This window comes from Elephas maximus, chromosome 20, assembly GCF_024166365.1.
Source record: "Elephas maximus indicus isolate mEleMax1 chromosome 20, mEleMax1 primary haplotype, whole genome shotgun sequence".
In the NCBI taxonomy this organism is placed as follows: Eukaryota; Metazoa; Chordata; class Mammalia; order Proboscidea; family Elephantidae; genus Elephas; species Elephas maximus.
The window spans coordinates 36,132,243-36,151,033 of record NC_064838.1 but is presented as its reverse complement, the minus strand read 5'-3'; the positions used below and the strand labels follow the sequence as shown (position 1 = coordinate 36,151,033).

At 49.0% G+C, this 18,791-nt stretch overlaps 1 protein-coding gene across 1 annotated transcript in view; it reads right to left on the bottom strand.

The window, feature by feature from the left end:
• Positions 1-852: 852 nt before the first annotated feature.
• The window catches only part of SLC6A1 (solute carrier family 6 member 1), a 53,237-nt gene continuing 35,298 nt past the window's right edge, over positions 853-18,791 (bottom strand). The window contains exons 6-16 of the mRNA XM_049861845.1: positions 17,961-18,070; positions 15,959-16,091; positions 12,319-12,453; positions 11,964-12,067; positions 11,564-11,688; positions 10,055-10,167; positions 9,543-9,674; positions 7,973-8,075; positions 6,384-6,484; positions 5,448-5,615; positions 853-3,333 (exon numbers count right to left, since the gene is read on the bottom strand). Of these exons, the coding sequence (XP_049717802.1) occupies positions 3,229-3,333; positions 5,448-5,615; positions 6,384-6,484; positions 7,973-8,075; positions 9,543-9,674; positions 10,055-10,167; positions 11,564-11,688; positions 11,964-12,067; positions 12,319-12,453; positions 15,959-16,091; positions 17,961-18,070 (1,329 nt within the window). The 3' untranslated portion in view covers positions 853-3,228. The remainder of the gene's footprint in view (positions 3,334-5,447; positions 5,616-6,383; positions 6,485-7,972; positions 8,076-9,542; positions 9,675-10,054; positions 10,168-11,563; positions 11,689-11,963; positions 12,068-12,318; positions 12,454-15,958; positions 16,092-17,960; positions 18,071-18,791) is intronic.

Below are 18,791 nucleotides of genomic sequence, written 5' to 3'. Positions count from 1 at the left end.
ATGGGGACCCCAGGTGTGTCAGAGTAGAACTGTGCTCCATAGGGGTTTCAATGGTTGATTTTTTAGAAGATCACCAGGCCTTTCTTCCAAGGTGCCTCTGAGTTGACTGGAACCTCTGACCTTTCGATTAGCAGTGGAGTGTGTTACCTGTTTGTACCACACAGGGGCTCCCCTCTGCTCTTGGGACACCAGACATGCTGTATACAAAAGGGGCTACACAGAACTGCAGTGGGAACAATTCATGGCTGTATCTTCCCTGCTCACGTGGATGCTCCATTGTCCCACCAGACTTCACTTACAAAGCACAAGTTACAAGACAAAATTCTCGAGAATTTCAAGATGGTGACAACAACAAAGCATGAAATCAAGCCCAGGACCCTCCTGAGCACAGGACCGTGGGCGACTGTACAGGACGCACACCCATGAAGCTGGTCTGACTTTTCCCCCAGCTCCTCTGGTGGTCCTGCTGGGGCAGCTGGATGTGCCCGGAACATGGCTTCCCAGAATCCTTGCAGAGGATGAGAATGACGCAGGATTTTTCCACGTGGAAGACCAGTTCGATTCCTGGCCAATGCACCTCGTGCACAGCCATCCATCTGCCAGTGGAGGCTTGCGTGTTGCTGAACAAGCTTCAGTGGTGCTTCCAGCCTGGCGATCAACTTCTGAAAATCAGCCAATGAAAACCCTAGGGAGCACAATGGTCCAATCCAGTTGTACATGGGGTCTCCATGAGTCAGGGTTCGACTCCATGACAGCCAACAACAAAAAACATGTAGCTCAGAGTCATTTTCTCTCTATTCATTCCCAAGGCTTTGGAAATTCAACTCCATCTTGCTAGATCTTTGAGCCCAAATCTCTCTCTTCCCGTCAGAAAAAAAAATGTGTGTATATGCATTGTTGTTCTGACGAAACAGGCTGTTGTGCTCCACTCCAAAGAATTCAACGTCTTAAGCTGTATATCATAGAACCTTTATTATTTTTCCTCTAAATTCTTAGAAACTTACATAACGCCCGTGCTCTAGTTATAGACATTTATAGACATTTAAAATGCATCTTCATTTATAAATATCTTTACATTTGGTCCATAGAACAGATCATTTTACTAAATAATACTGTAATTTTTAAAACAGGCTCTGTATATAGTTTGAATATGTATATATTACATATATTTTTTTATATAGAGATAAATTTACTTGGTGTTCTGAGAATAAATCCTTATTGCAAAAAAAAAGAAAAAAGCATATGTGATAATACAATATCTTTCCCCCGCCCAGGGCAAATACTAAAAAAAGTTACACATATTCACAGTTCTCACAGTAATTGTACGACACTTAGTATTGTGCTATAGAAGGTCAGTTTGGGTCGAAATCTGTTTGGAGATTTCTTGCCAAACATCTCACTTAGAATTGCTTACAAACATGAAATACACCGCGTTTGTCCTAGAACAACATGGTCTCGGTTTCACGTTGAAGAACAAAGAGAAAGTTAGAAGATTGCTTGCCCTTATTCTAAAGGAATTCACACATGGGGTGGGAGGCGGACCATGGGACACAGTGAAAAGTCTTCTTTTCATTCTAAACCCTATGATTTCACAAGATTTCTGTATTTTATCATGGATCCACCAGTTGGCATTGGGGGTATCTTAGCAATGAGACTATCTTACAGATGACCTCAGGAAAAGGTTTAGGTTTCCTACACAATATCAAAGAAGACCCCAGGTGCCACGCGTTGAGAATAAATGTGCATGTGTGTGCATTTCTACATGTGTACATGTACAGTGTTTTTTTTCTTCTCTACAATAATGTGCTTAATATTCTGAGGGTAATACTTTATTGCAAGAACTGGTATGCTGGTCACTTTTGGATGAGAATGACAAGAGATTAAAAAATCCACAGTCACAGTTAATTACCATAGTTATTAAGGATTAGTCATAAAATACAGTTTGCGAGCTAACTAGCTAGGAGCTACAGGGCACAATATACGATTTGCTACATGGGAACCCATCCTCCTGGCAGATGAGAAATGCTGAGTTCCTAGAGATTGCAAACAACTGTCTTCACTTGATTTGTCGCCACCACTACCACCGCGGAGCCCAGTTCTGGAAAGGAACAAATACTGCTCCTCAACGAAGCAGTTTTAATCTTGGAAGCATTGTGGGAAGGGGGGCTCTGGATTAACACTAGCTCCTCAGTTAGCGGGATGGGTTGATTTGAGTGGCAGTGAGGAGATTTCTGCTGAGCAATTTCAGGGGAGGCATGGAGGCAGCCACTTGGAATGGGGTAGCAGTGAGGGGAGAGAGTTAAAGAGGGAGACCAAAATATAATTGGCTCCCTCTGAACTCTCTGATAGACCCTTCAACTTGGTTACCTCTGCAGCTGTTTCGTGCTCTGTCTGTAAAACTGGCCAGCTTAAGATAAAGTGGAGGCCCTGATTAGGGAGTCTCCCAGCAGGACCTTAGGTCTCCTAAAATGGCAATAAAAACATCAATTGTGCTTGTGGCTGTTTTCCAACATGCAAGGCCCCTCAGGAATGATTGCTGTTGGGCTGGTTACAGTTAGTATAGCCTGGGGAGGCACCTGCAGGGAAGCTTAGCTGTAGCGGGGGGGAAAGCGCGAAGCTGCGTAGATTGCTTGGGAAGCAGATCTGGGAATAGGGCTGAGGTCTTTGGGGGTGTGTTGTTGAGCTGCCTTGGAAATGAGAAAACCCAAAAATAAAAGTAAAACCTACACTGACTCCCTGTCAATTAGCGTGAGCTCTCCCTGGAAATTCCCATTGTACAAAATGCCCTTGTCATGGGTACGAAGCAGCAGCATTCTGATGGGACCCTACTCCTGCAAAGTCCAAGATAACAGTCATGGGTTTTGGCAATAAGAGAACAGTCAGGAATACGACTAAAAAATCAGGAGTGTAGCCCGCATCACAGCAGACTCGCTGGTGGAATGGAAATGACCTACCATGGCACTTACACACTTAGATTTCCAGGTGCTTCTGGGGCCTGGATTAAAAAGGTTACCAGCCAGCAGGCTGCTGAAGTCACCGGAATCTTTGCCCACAGTGGGGCCTACCCAGGGCATTAACTGTCCCCCACCTCCCCTCTCTGCCTGGTGACAGTGTCTGGATTCGCCACTCGAGGTAGGTTGAGATAGATGGTATCTTCAGACATCAAGTGGTGGTCCTGCTCAGCCAGATAGGGAGGTGAGAGTGTTGGGTCTGCGTGGCCCCACACCCCTAGATGTAGGCCTCTTTGCTGGCTGAGCTGCTGGCCTGGGGCTGTTCCGGACCATTCTCAGGGCGCACGATGTCTTCGCTGGGCTGGATCATGACCTGGATGCGCTGTGGGCATACGGAAGGGAAATTCCGGATGGGGTGGTGGGAACTCGCAGCTCCATTCTTCAAGGACAACCTGTCCGCTCTGCCTTCACACCATACCCAGACTCTGACTACATCTCCACATCCTCCATGGTCCTTCCCAGTCCACACCATGTCTCCTCTAAGATTACTGCAGTAACTCCTAACTGCCCGACCCTTGTTTCTATTCTTGCCCTTCACCCCCTTCATTCTATTCTCAATGCAATAGCCGTAAGGGTTCTGTTAAAGCCAATATCAGATAGCATCTTTCTACTCCCCAGGACCCAACAATGGCTCCCATTTTCACCATGAGTAAATGCCAGGGTCCTATAAGGCACTACATGATTTGGCCCTGTTACCTGTCAGATCTCAATGATGTCCCCGTCACACTATCCTCCTGTCACAGTGGCCTCCTTGCTGCTCCTTGAACGTGCCAGGCATGCTCCTGCCTCAGGACCTTTGCACTTGTTGGCCCCTCTATCTGGCATGTCCTTCCTTCAGATAGTTACACATCTCGCTCTCTACCTCCTTATGTCTTTGCTCAAGTGTTACTTTCTCAATAAAGCCCTGCCCTTCCCCCTAAACCCTCTTCCTACTTTATTTTTCTCCATCTAACATATTTTTCTCAGCAGTCCTGGTGGCATACTGGTTAAGAGCTACAGCTGCTAACCAAAAGATCAGCAGTTCCAATCCACCAGCCACTCCTCGGAAACCCTATGGGGCAGTTCTACTCTGTCCTATAGGGCTGCTATGAGTCAGAATCAGTATTTTGTTAATTGCTGATCTTCCTCTACCACAATGTAAATTCCATGAGTAGGATTTTTGCCCGTTGTGTTCAAGGCTATGTCCCCAGCACTGACAATACACAAAGTAGGTGCTCAATACATATTTACTGAACGGATGAACACCCGAGGCTGTTCTATACACACATCCTTGGCCATCCGGCCCCATCAGATAATGTGCCTGCCCTTTCCCAGGACCTTTGCCGGGGTTTTGTTTCCACGATGTCCCCCCGCCCCACCCCCAGACACTCTATAAGACCTGACCAGATAATGGACAAAGACAGCTCTGGATTTGGAGTTGGAAGGGAAGACTGCAAGCCCTGGCTCTGCTAATAACTTGCTGTGTGAGTTGGGAAAGCAGCTTCCCCTCGGGGGGGAGTCGGCTTCTCCATCTGTGAAGGACACAGCTGGTCCAGCACAGCCCACAGCCCACCTTTCTTATGCCACAGACACTAGAGCTCTCCCTGCTGGCTCTGAGCAGGTCTGTCAGGTACGTCTTGGGAAATAAGGTGAAGAAGCACCAGTCTGGGCCCTCCTTAGTGAAGGCTTAGCCTGCACTTGCCCCAGCAGTCCTCTTTTACCTGGGCGCCTCCGGCACTGCCTTGTTTCACTCAAGACTTGAGAGTAATTAACAAAAAGCCAGTGTAGACCTAGCATGTGCTGCAGGGCCCATGCTGAGGCAGGCTCTGCCTTTCCTTGTGGATAAGACCATGCTTCTCTTTGTCAAGGCCACAAAAGAGATCTAGAGTAAGTCCTCAACAATCTGACTCCAACAAACCATCTGCTGTGAATTCTTAAATGGCTCCCCATGGTCCTCAGGAGTATTCTTTTCCTGATTTTCAAAGCCCTTCAGGTTCTTATCTGAGCTTCTTACAGTCCCAGCCTCATCTCTTATCGCTCCCCCTCCCCGCTCCCCACTCTCCCCTCCAGCCACACTTATACCCCTCAGTTCACCAAATGCAGTTTATACCTCTGGGCCTTTGCACATGTTCTCCTCCCCTTCCAGGAACATTTCTTCTCCTTCTACTTTTAACTCTGGTTCATCCTCAGGGCTCTCCTTAGCTATCTCCCCCTCCAGGAAGCCTTCTCCAATTCTCCTAACCCAGACAGGGCTGAGGGCTCCTCCTCCTGGCTCCCATTGCTCACTGGCTTACCCCAGTTGTGGCTCCTCTAACACTCTGTTGTTATTGGCTGTTGATTTCTCTGTCCCCTCAAACTAGACTGTGAGCTCTGAGAGAGTAGTGCAGAGCGGCACAGTGGGGAAGAGGACTGCAATGCAGATGAAAGAAAGTTCTGGAGGGCAGAGGAGGGACTTACCTGCTTCAGGGAGCCCTTTAAGGTGAGAAACATGTAGGCCATGTACCCAGGGATGAGGACCATGGAAGACAGGGCCATGAGCCAGCCCACTCCCTGGCCCCACTTGGGGAAAACGTAGCTTCCCATGGTGAGGGGAGTCATCTGCACAGCACTAAAAATGAACACACCCTGGTGGATGGGGGAGAAGGAATGGAAATGGGAGCGCAGTCAGTCACCAGATTGAACAGCCAAGGCCCCTCCACAAGACCCTGAAGCTAAGAGGCCCACTGCCCTTCATCCTGCCACAAGGCTGACCCTCACAGGGCCCAGCATCTTGGGGAATCTCTTACCCAAGGCCACTGCTAGTACAGAGGGTGCCTTTATACATAAGAGAAAAAGACGCCCCCTCTGAGAGGGCCAATAGAAAAAGTTGTTCCCTCTTGGAGGGCCAATAGCAAAAGCTATTCCTCCAAGTTAACCAGCTTCACAAACAGGACAAGGGTTAGATGTCAGCCCTACTCCCCCATGGGCTGGGTGCCCTTATACAGGGCACAACATTTGCAGTGGCCCAGCCCCCACCCCAGGGACCTTGGGCGCCCCCCTTCCAGGCCTGCCCGTGTCTCAGCTCCCCCTTGTGGGAGGGAATGAGAGACCTCGGAGTGGGAATATCTTGGGCTTCAGAATCAGGCAGACCTGGTTTGAATCCCAGCTCTGCCACTAATGAGCTGGGTGATGCTAGCTGGCTGAGCTCCAGTTTCCTCTCCAGTGAAGTAGGGACAACAATGCCTATTTCTTGAAGTTTGGGAGGATGATGGTCAACAAATGGTAGGGCGTAGTATTACTACGAGCAGGGGCATTAGGGCCTCTTCTACCTGCCTGTGCCTCCAGAAGTTTCTCCCCAGACTCGAGACACCCCAGGGCCTGGTCTAACCTCTTTCTAACAGGTCTTGCCCTTACCGCCACAATGATTGGGGTGAAGAAGGACCAGCAGAGTTTCCACCAGATGCAGGGCCTAGAGCCAACCATCTCTTGGATGTTGTCATAGAATCGGTTGACACCTGTGACATTCAGAATGAGAGCAAGAGGATGGGTGAACTGTGGGGACTCCAGCATCAAAACCCAGATCTGCTGCTTTCTTGAAGTATGGCCATGCGCAAGTCAGCTAATCTCTATAAGCCTCAGTTTCCTCATCTGTAATATGGGGCAAATATGCCAGGGGTTCTCATTATCTAAGCATTCAATAACTAAATGCCCACAGCAAGAGGATTGTGTAGGAAAGCAAGTTACCCTAATGTGCAACTATCTACCAATGAAAGGGTTCTCACAAAATGTGTTCCCACTCAAATGTCCCTCTAAACTCAATGTTGATCCCAACATTCCTTCAAAGGCTCTGCTGGGGAGGGGCAGCTTTTCCCTGCTGATCTAATGCTATGAACAACTTCAATAGGTTGCAAAGAAGAATTGCAAATCTTGTGGAAAATGCAGGATTTCATGAAGTTCATGAGCGTGACATTGGGGAACTGCTCGAATTATGAACAATAATAAACCAAAAACCCTGGTGGCATAGTGGTTAAGTGCTACAGCTGCTAACCAAGAGTACAGCAGTTCAAATCCACCAGGTGCTCCTTGGAAACTCTATGGGGCAGTTCTACTCTGTGCTATAGGGTCTCTATGAGTCAGAATCAACTCTAGGGCAGTGGGTTAGTTTTTTTTTTTTTTGTTTGTTTTTAAGAGAGTGAAGAAGGGGAAATTTCTCAAGGATGGTGAGATAGTAGGCACATCAAAGAGGATAAACTGAATATTAAGAACTGACAGGCATCCTGGGGAGAACTTCTTTCAAAACATATGGTCTTGCTGTGATACTCAACTACACAGTACAGACTGTCCTTTTTACTATTTCAGAGTTGGGTTGAAAAACTTAGGCCACAAAATTAATAAAATCAATGTTTTCTTGATTCTTCTAAGATAGGACATATTTTTAATTACAGCTCAAGTGTCTGTTAAATGTTGTTGTTGTTGGGTGCCATTGAGTTGAATTTCAACTCATAGTGACCGCACGTGACAGGGAAGAACTGCCCCCATAGGGTTTTCTAGGCTGTAACTTTTACAGGGTCAGATTGCCAGGTCTTCCTCCTATGGAGCCACTGGGTGGGTTCAAATCACCAACCGTTCAGTTAGCAGCCAAGCACTTAACTGTTGTCTGTTAAATACATAAATTTAAAACATTTTTAATAGTTTTTGGCATCACTTATCCAGATAAAACCTCAAACCTTTTTTTAATCCCAAAATTTATAATGGAATTTTGTTTCCCATTTTTAGTGAATTTATATAACTGACCTTTTTATGGTATCTTCTAAACATGGTAATCTCCTGTGCCAACTTCATTAAATTGTTGAGAGGGCTAAATAAATCAGCGTATGGAAAGAGTGTGGTGTTCCCGTTGTATTTGTTGAATGATGATAAAAGAATGGATGGATGGATAGATGGATGGATGAATGGAAGGAAGGAGGGAAAGAAAGAATAAGGGAGGAGGGGTTGGTGCTCACCATAAAACCAGGAAATGGAGACACATTCAAAGAATACGAGGAAGAGCAGGCTCATACCACTGGCAGAGTAGTAATCAAAAAGTTTGAAGACATAGATGCCTCCCTGTAAGAAGAGGAAAGGGGGTGAAAGCAGGCCACCTCCCCCCAATGCCCAGTGCATTCAGTTCACAGTCAACATGGGCTTTAGAGTCTCATGAGGTTGGGATTAGGCTACACTGCAGCAAGAAGGCTTGAAGGTAGATTACAGCAACTGCCAAGGGCTTTATGTCTATGAGAAGCTTTGACTCTCTGGGGGTTGGGAAGAAAATATCTGAGTGGAAGAGGGAGACTCCCCATTTCTGGTAAGGCTGGAGGGAAGAAAAAGGAGTTCATAAGGGGCTAAACTCCTATCTCTGAATACGGCCATCAGAACCATCTTTCCACAACATATATCCGTCATGAATCTCTCCTGCTTAAAACTTTCCAATGGCTTAAATAAAACAGAAATATAATAGATAGATAGATAGGTCCTGCATGAACTGGTTCTTCATCCCCTACCCACCTCCTTGCTCCCTCTGCCCCAGCCACACTGGCTCCTTTCTCTCCCTCAGATTGACCATTTCCACCTCAGGGCCTTTGTACCTGCTGTGTTGTCTTCCCCCAGATCTTTCCCTGACTGGTTCTTTCTCATCATTTCAGTCTCAGCTCAACTGTTACCTCCTCCGAGAGACTGCCTGACTGCTCTAAGGTAGTATCCCTCCTGCTCACACTAGTCATTCTCTATCCCATTATCCTTTTTTTTAAGGCACTTAACACTCTCTGAAGTGATCTAATTTGTATCAGTCTTGTCCCAAAATATAATCTCTGAGAGAGCAGAAACCATGTCTGTCATGCCAACTGCTGAATTCCTAGTACCTAGTGTCCCACCAGGCCCGAAGTAGGTGTTCAACAATTACTTCCTGAATGAATGAATGATAACTCTTGATCAGAACTATACTTGGATCCAGGGTGGTTTTGTGGATCATAAATCAGACCTGCAAAGCTGAGCTCATGGCATCTGAGTCATTTACATTTATGGTACAATCCATCAGTTATGTCTATGTCTTCTGACTGGACTAGGAGGGACTTGAATGGAGACAGCATTTCTTATCCATCACTACCTCCCCAGGGCCTGGCACACAGGGTGTGCTCATGAATATTGATAGTACAAGAAAAGTGGGAATGAGGAAGGGGCAGTGCCAACCTCAAAGTCCCAACTCCAACTTAACTCTCTGGCTAATTCTGAGAGACTTTCGAATCTCAGCTTCTGCATCCCCTCCTCCAGGAGGCACTCCCTGATGCCCTAGGACGGGTTAGATGCTGTATTCCCTACCTCTAAACTACAGTTTTAGCTTAATGTCTGTGCCTCCCCACCAGCCTGGAACCCCGTCTGATTCACAGCTGTGCACCCAGGGCTCGGCACAGAGATGCTGTTCAATAAAGGAATAGACAGTGTGACAGGACAGAGCTAAGGGAAAAGGGCCCGGGGCGGGGGGGGAGGGCATGGTCCCAGGAGAACATCAGGGGTGCACCAGGTGCTGAGTGAGCTCACCTGGGTGATGTTAGAGAGGCCGATCAGGTAGGAGACGACACAGACAGCAGCAATGAAGAGTTCCCTACGGTTGTGGAGGAGCCTAGGGTACTCGTCCACCAGGGCTGTGATGAAGCCCTCCACGGTGCAGAACTTCAGGGGGCAAAAGAGGTCAGGAACCTGTGACAGCCCCTAGTCCCACCCCACCCCAAACCTGACCCTCCAGGGGAGGAGAGAAGAGGCCTGGCAGTGTGTGGGCAGCTGGGTCAGGGAGCCCCCAGATCCAGGCCTGATGCTGCCTCTGACTTAGATGTGACCTCAAGAAGATCCCTTTCCCTCTGGGCATCAGTTTCCTCATCTGGAAAATGGGGATCTTGGCTGAGCTATTCCCTGAAGTTCCATCTGGTGGAACATTCTAGGGATCTGAAACTCTTGGCCATCTTCTTGGGAGCCTAAGGCCTCCTCTCTCTGTTAGCTCCCAGACAGAGGGGACTGAGGGGAGGGCTCCTCCAGGAGTCAGGCAGAGTCCTCACCTGGCTGTCAATGCCCAACATCAGCAGCATGGAGAAGAAGAGGATGGCCCAGAGGGGTGAAATGGGCAGCTGGGTCACTGCCTCTGGGTATGCCAGGAATGCCAGCCCAGGGCCTGTGGGGGAAGGGTAAAAAAGTAGGGCGGTATTGAGCACCTACAGCCTACTACCACTCACTCCCTAAGCCTTAAAAAAGCCTTAGTCCCTTTAATTTCAAAGTAAACTTTTGGGGTGACAGTTGTCAGCCCCATTCCAGATGAGGAAACAGGATTGGGGAGGGTAGGATGTAGGGGGTGGGTCCAGGGGCAGCAAGACTGGTGGCAGCGGAGGTGCAGAGAAGTGGCCAGATAAGAGATAGGTAGGAGGCAGCAAGGGTAGGTTTAGGTGTTGGCTGGCCTGTGGGGTGCGAGGGAGGGAAGAATCCAGGGCGAGGCTAAGGTTTCTGGCCTGGCCACTGGGTGGTGGAGCCCTTTGCTGTGATGGGGAGCGTGGGAGAAGGCTTGAGGAGGTCTGCTGTGGACAGGTGTGTTTGAGGTGTCTGTAGGGGGAATCCAAATGTTCAGGGGAAACCTTGGTAGGAGAAGGAAAGGGTCTGTCTCTGGAAAAGTGGGGTCTGGTGGATTTCAGAGAAATGGGATACCAGCCGCCCTTGTAGGGAAGGTCAGAACATCAGCTGAGAAAGTTCCTTTCCACAAGGCCAATTCTCCATGGGGGAGGAGACAAGTCACCTTACCTCTCCGAGCCACAGGGGCCTGCCTGGCACACAGTGGGTCTGAGCCTCAGGGGCTTGCCTGGCACACGGTGGGTTGAGCCTCAGGACCCTGCCTCACACATAGCGGGTCTGAACCTCAGGAGCCTTCCTGGCACACAATGGGTCTGAGCCCCTGGACCCTGCCTCACACATAGCGGGTCTGAACCTCAGGAGCCTTCCTGGCACACAATGGGTCTGAGCCCCTGGACCCTGCCTCACACACAGTGAGTCTGCAACATTTGCTGTTTTTCTGGCTGGGTGATGAAGGGGGTGGGATTGCCAGGGGTTTTCCTAGGGCCTGTGGTCTCTGTGAGGGTGTGAGGGACAGAGTGGGTACAGCCCACTGGGTGAGAACACAACTGCCTGAGTGAGCAAGTCTGAGTTGGACCAAAGCTTATACTGCAGGGGCAAGACTAGGACTTCTCCCCCAAAAGTCCAGGATGGTGCTAGAGGTACCAGCACGGACAGGAGATTAAGAGCCCAGACTTGGGACTTCCACCTCTTTTCTAGATCCATGACCATGTGCAAGTTACTTTGGTGAGCCTCAGTTTGCTCATCTATGAAATGGGTATAACAACAGCATCTACCCATAGTGCTGGGAGATTCAGTGCTACAGTCCATGTAAAATGTTCAGAGCATTGGCTGGCACGTAGTGACCGCTCAATACCTGCGAGTCCCGGTGGTGATGATGACAACCTAAATGCCAGTGCGGTTAGTACCCCCTGCCCAGGAGCCCTGGCCCCTTACGGTGTGGTGCTGACCTGAGGCCGCCACATCAGCAATGGACCTCTTGGTGACATGGGCCATGAATCCCACTATGGAGAAGATGACAAATCCTGCGAACATGCTGGTGCACGAGTTGATGCAGCAGACGATGATGGAGTCCCTGGAGAGAGGGATGGGCGGGGTCAGGGAGGACGGCTCTGGCCTGAGGAGCAAGGCCAGAGGAAGGCGGAGCCAGGAGGATCAGGGTCAGGGAAAGGGCGGAATCAGAAGGAGTAGCCAAAAAGAGCTCAGGGAGGGGTTCACCTGTGAGGGCAAAGCGCCCAAAGAGGGACAGACAAAGGAGAAAAGCCGGAGGGGGGTGTGACAAGAGGGCGTGGTCACATGGGGCGTGGCCTTGAAAGGGGCGTGGCCAGGAGGGAAGGCGCTCTCTCCCACCTGTAGACGTTGTTGTGGAAAGAGTTGTAGCTCCCAAGAGCGATCAGGGATCCCAGGCCCAGGCCGTAGGAGAAGAAGATCTGGGTAGCCGCATCCAGCCACACCTGTGGACAGAATTTTCAAAAACAGTCAAAATAACAATCACGGCAGCAGCTCCCCAGGTCCGTTTCCATGGGCTAACCGGCTCTACCCGGCAACAACCCCAGTTCTTCCTCTCAGAGGAGGAAACTGGCCGCAGAGAGGCTCAGGAACCCGTCCTGAGGCCACCATGCTGGTCAGGGGTCAGCTTTGCTCTCACCCCATGCCCGTGCCCTCCAGGACCCTCCATGGCCCAGGGCCGCACCGAGCGGCTCACCTCGGAGTCCGACAACTTGCGGAAGTTGGGTGTGACGTAGAAGAGGATGCCCTCCTTGGCCCCGGGCAGCGTCACTCCGCGGAAGAACAGGATCACCAGCATGATGTAGGGGTACGTGGCAGAGAAGTAGACCACCTGGGAGGAAAGTAGGTGATGGGGCCAGCCCCCTCCAAAGGGCCCAGCCCCCTCCAAAGGGCCCATACTTCCCTGCCCCCTGCTTCGCTCACATCCACTCTTGTCGCTCTGGGCTTAGTTCCAGTTCTTCTTCTTCTACGAAGCCTTCCTGGGTTTCCCCAGCCTGCCCTGACTGGCCACTTTTCTGAAGTCCCTCCTTGGAATCTGAACCAACCAGTTCAGCAACTGATTTTTCCCTTCTCCCTATCTCCTCCTTTTTTTTTTTTTTTTACACTTGCTAAACTATCCAATATATTTTTATATTGGATATATTCCGACTCGACAGCAGCGGGCGGGTTTTAAACTATCCAAGTAATATATGTGGTGATAGAAAAAATTAAAAATTACATATGAACACACACACACAATTAAAGTCCCATTCACCAGCCCCGAGAATCTAAATTACATGAGGGACAGGGGTTGTCTTGTTCACACTCCTAGTACGTACTGCAGTCCATGGCACATAAACAGCACTGCCAGTGAGTCGATTCCCACTCATAGCGATCCTATAGGACAAGGTAGAACTGCCCCATAGGGTTTCCAAGGAGCGCCTGGTGGATTTGAACTGCCGACCTTTCGGTTTGCAGCCATAGCTCTTAACCACTATGCCATCAGGGTTTCCCCATGGTATATATATAAAAAAAAAAATGTTGCTGTCGAGTCAATAAATACTGAGCATTTTTTTTTTTTTTTTTTTGGCGGAATAAGGTCCCTGGTGGCGAAAGCTGTTTGCCATTGGCTGTTAACCTAAAGGTTGGCGATTCGAACCCTCCTAGCGGCTCTGTAGAAGAAAGGTCTGCTTTGAACCCACCCAGCAGCTCCGTAAAAGAAAAAGGCCTGAAGAATTGCTGCCATAAAAATTACAGCCAAGAAAACCCTATGGAGCAGTTTTGCCCTGTAACACATGGGGTCGCCACAAGTCGGAAAGGTTCTGGGTTTTGTTATTGTTATTAGATGAACAAATAGACGTATGAATGTTAACATTTTAACTTCTTTTGAGACTTTCCTTTGTATATATGATCACATTTTTTTTACAAAATGAGGCTCAAAATATGTAATTTTGTTACTTTTCATTTTACCTGTTTAAAGTTAAAAATACACACTATAGTTTTGTTTCCTGTTTTGATGATGAGACATTGTTTTATCATCTCATGAAGAATATGATTTTTAATTATACCAAATAGTCCCTCCAGGGCTCCATCCTTTTTCGGGCACCCCCTACTCTTACCCATTTAGGTTGCTTCTAAATTTATGTAAATCTAAATAATGCTACATTGGACATCCTGATATATAAATATTTATCTATGAAATTCTTATACTTTTGGGGAGAAATTTTCTACAAGTGAAGTTACTGAGTAAAAAGGCATAAACTTCTTAAAAGCTGTTGATTCATATTGCCTAATTACTTTCCATAAACTGGATTTCCTCCAGCCCTAGAGGTGGGTGCCTTCACTGCACAGGAGCCAACACAAAGTATACTCATTTTTTAAAGTATTTTTTGCCAAATTAATAAGCAAAAGACTGCTATTGTTGCTTGACATTTCATTTTTTTGCTCACTATTGGTGGAAAGCAATTTGCAGGTTCAACCTTTGCATCTCAGAGTCTAATATGACCCTGTTTCCTGCTCAGCATGGATTGTTCTCTGGGTCAGCTTCATCTCCCCCACTTGACTCTGAGCTTCCTTAGGATTAGGACAGGCAGCCACCATCTACTAGAAAATCCACTGTACTTGGAATTAAGGGAGCTCAAAGCCATCTGGGTCACCTACAAGCTGTGTGACCTTGAGTCAATTTCTTATCCTCTCTGAGCCTGGTTTGTTATACCTGGAAAATGGGTACAGTCACCTCTGCTACTCAGAAAGGTTGTTTGTATAAGGGCATACAATAGGTACAGTACACGTTGCCTAGGTCTTCCACTTCCCTGTTGCCTACACGCTCAGCATGGAGCGAGGCACATAGTAGTTGCTTGCTGACAGATTGGTTGACACACTCACAAGATGAAATGAGAGGAGCCCTATTCTGTCCCTAGGAAGTGATCAGTCTCCTAATGTAGCAGGAACTCTAGATACCATCCCAAAATGATTACAATAAAATGATTACAATAGACACAGTGTATTGAGTGTCAGCTATGTGCGAGGCATCTACTAAGCACTGTGCATGGATTATCCCCTTTGATTTTTGTGATGACCCTGTAAGGTACAAGTATTGTGTCCATTGGACAGATGAGGAGACTGAGGCTCAGAGAGTGAAGTGACTTGCTCAAACACACACAGCTAGGAATTGGGAGACCGAGATTCAAGCTCAGCTCTCTCTCTTCCAAAGCCCTTAAACCCTATGCTCTTCTGCTTCCTAAAGCTGGGCTGGAAGGTACCTGTGCCCTCCTCCTGCCTTTCCTGTCCTAGGGACAGATCAGAGATGTTTTGACACCAGCCTTGGACTGGAGAACCTGGTGGGGGTGAAGTTTCCACCAGCTTAAACAGGGCAGCTTTTCACCAGCCGTGACCATGTCCAAGTGCGGGTTCCATTGAGGTTCTGTCTCCACTACCTGTTCTAGAACCTTGTATCAGCCCCCTGCTTCTCACCACACTCATTTCAAATGTCTTCTCTGATGTTAAGACCTCAGACAGCACACCTGCTCTGAGTTTTCTTTAGGCCAGGGCCAGTGAGAGACTCAGCCATCTTCTGTCCCCAGACTTCTGGGGTGGGGCTTGAAAGGGGAAGCAGTGGGGGCTGAAGCCAATGTCCCCAAGTCTGATCTGTTAGCTCCCCAGATGTCCCCAGACTGGACACCCCAGCACGGCATGGCTCAGTGCTTGCCGATAATCAAAACAGTAACAACTCCCTTTGCTGTGTGTCAAGTGCTTTACAAAATCACCATCTCATTCCATTCTTTTAATAAAACAATAGGTAAGCATAATTATCAGCCCATTTTAGAGAGGAAGAAACTGAGTTTCAGGGAGGTGAAGAGATTTGCTCAAGGTCACACAGCCAGTACATGCGGGAGTAGGGATCTGGACCCCGGGCTGTTTGAATACAGAGCCTGAATATTTAATCCTTAACCTCATCTCAGTTCCTCAAAGGTTGGGATGTGAAGTTTCTGTCTCTGGATCCCCAGTATCTAGAACAAGGCTGGACACAGAGTCGTGCTCAGGGAAAGTGTTCAACGGTCCTTGAGCAACATTTGCCCTCTGTTGTGCTCCATCAGAACTTACTGTGAGCCCAGCAGCACTAGGCTAAGTGCCTGAAGAGCGTCATTTCCTTTTATTCCTACCACCTTAGGAAGAGGTAATGTTGTTATGCCCATTTTACAGGAAAGGTAACTGAGGCACTGAGAGAGGAAGGGACCTGCTTAACTCAAGGTCAGATTTTTGAGGGGAGGTGCGGACTCCTTACCCAGGACAAAAATCCCTTTGTAGACCCCTCCCACGTCCAGTGTCCTCCCATCTTCCCTGTGCACACCCCTTACCTTTCCAGTCCAGCCGACGCCCTTCCAGATACAGAAATACACAAGGATCCAGGCGATGGCCAGGGTGATGGCCAGAGGCCAGCGGATCTGACCTGGCTTGTCCAATCCATCCGTCATCTGATGCATGTTGCGCCTGGTTGAATGACGGAGGAAGGAGTCACTGGGGTTGGCGGGAGCTGGCATGACCTGGAAATGCCCAGGGCTTGGGCATGGACGATAATCTCCACTATGGCTGTGCTAACTGTGATTGCTGTAATTCAAGAGGTGGAGGGGGACCACAAGGCCCATTATGCTAATTGGTAGAAAGTGCTGTTTGGGGAAGAGATGAAAGAGAAGAGGACCTCCCACTGCCTTTGGCCAGGCACCATTACTGCTCATCTGCAGGGCTGCAGCTATTTCCTAGGGGACCGCTGCCCTCATTTCTGCCCTGTCCCCTCACCAGCCCCAGGGATCATTCTAAACTGCAAATCTGATCATGTACCCCTTGCTTAAAATCAATGGATAGCTTCCCACTGTTCTCAGAATGAAGCTCAGACACCCAGGCTGACCTTCGGGGTGTTGTAGAGCTGGCCTCTGCTTCCCTCTCTAGTCTCCCCTCTGACCACTGCCTCCACCCCCAAACTCTCATCAGACTCAGCTACTTGCTATCCACTCATAGGTACCTTGCTTGCTCTCATCTGCCTCCAAGCCTTCATACCTGCTCTTACTTCTGCCAAGGCCTGCCCTCCTTAAACTATTTTTTGCCCTTAGATGCCACCTCCTCACCTGGGCTGGTCCAGGTGCCCCCTTGGATCCCCACAGCCTCCTGTGTCTCCCCCCTTAGCACTGATCACCTAGTGCTACCACTGTCTGTCTGCTTATCCAAGTCTCTAATCACACTGGCACACAGTAGGTGCTCAAGAGACACGTACTGAGCAAATGGTTGAATGAAAAGCCTGATCACGTGAGTGGGTGATACATGCGCGATGCTGGAGAGCAGAACCAGCCAGAGCAGAATCGGATTTCTGTTTGTAAGGGAACAGCCTAGCCAAGGACGCTTCTCCAGGGATGGTCTCACATGTTCTGACCCTCCTAAGAACAAGCACCGTGGAACTTTCCAGGTTGCTCCCAGACCCTTCAGAGCTGCCCAGCATAGATGCTTCCTTCATGCCAAAGAGATTTGTGTTCCAGCACCTCATCTGTAAAATCAGTGCCCCAGCACGCATCGTCTATGAGGCACTTCCCTGAAGATACTATTGGTACGGCCTCACCGCCTACACCAGCCAGGACTGTTCCCTTGAGCAACCTTGCCACCCTATGTTCACTATGGACAGCATGTGTGCGGGTGTGTGTGTGTGTGTACACGCACGTGTGTGGTGTGTGTACGTGCATGTATGTGTGGTGTGTATTGTATGTGTGTGTTTTGTTCTGAGTGACTCTGGATTTACAAGTAGGTTGGCAGGTTTTCAGGAAGAATCAGGACTTTGTGGGCCTCTGCTGGCAATGCTCCGTAGCCACCTGTGCTGGTTATTTTCCACTCCCCCCATCCAGGTCTGCTCTCCACCCTGCTCCCCCTGCCCTGTGCCCCACAGGCTGACCTCTAGACTGCATCACCGGCTCCCCTGCCCTCTGGCTTCTAGTTGGGTTTGACCAATGAGAGGTGCAGGCAGGAAATGGGAGGGCGAGAAGAGACAGAGGCTGGGGTATTTGTTCTTCTGCTGGACCAGGGCTTTGTCTGTATCTGGGCTTATCCACCAAAGGCCACAGCTTGTAGTGTAGTGACCCTTTCTCTAGTGACCCCAGCTGTTTTGGGGTTCCAATACCAGCTCCCTCCCCAATCCCTCCAGGGATAGAGGAGGAAACAGCTCCGCATTCCCTTGTGGCTCCCTTAAGTCTGCTCACACATCTGCGATAGCTCCTTCATCAGACTCTTGCATTATCCTTTTAAGGGTGCCTGTCTTCTCCTGCAGGACCCCACTAATAAGCCCCAGCCCCACACACTCACAGTTGGGCCTCTACTCACTCCCAGAACTCCACCACGGCGCTGGTCATGTTGGTGGTGTTGACAATGCTGTAGTTGGAGAAACAGCGGTCTGTGTTCCAGGGGTTGTCACACTGCTTCCAAGGCAGAGTCTGCAAGGGAGCAGCCGCACAGAGTCCTGCAATGGCGGTTCCAGTACCCCCATCCACCCACACAGGTCTGGAGCTTCCTCCCAGCGATTATCTCACCTCCCCTTACCAACAGCTCAGGAAGGCAGATAGTATTGTGAGCCCCATTTTATAGATCAGAGAACGGAAGCAACTTGCTCAGGATCACACAGCTACTGTCAGAGCTGAGATGTGAACTCTGACCTTCTCACTTCGAGAACCATGCTTCTGAGCTGTACCGTAAGGACCCGTGTTCCATCCAGGGCTATTTCCCACCTGGCAAGAAACTGCACCTGTCTAATCCCACTTCCCCATCTGTACAATGCTGACAACAGCAAACACTTCTATGCTTGTGCCTTGCCAGGAAGGCCTCTACGCACCGTGGACATATTTACTCCTTCATTCTCACAACCCTGTGAGGTGCTGTTACAGATTAAACTGTGTCCCTCAAAAAGGTATGTTGAAGTCCTAACTCCTGTACCTTGTTTCGAAATAAGGTTTTTCTTTTGTTATCAGTTAAGTCAAATGAGGTCACACCAGGGGAGGGTGAGGCCCAATCCTAATCCCCTTCTGAGTGGTGTCCTATAAAAGGGGGAAACAGGATCACACACGGGGCGGCGGGGGAGGGGGGACCATATGCAGATGTATCAACAAGCAGCAAAGGAAGGTCAAGGATTGCCAGCAGCCACTAGAGGCAGGAGAGGGG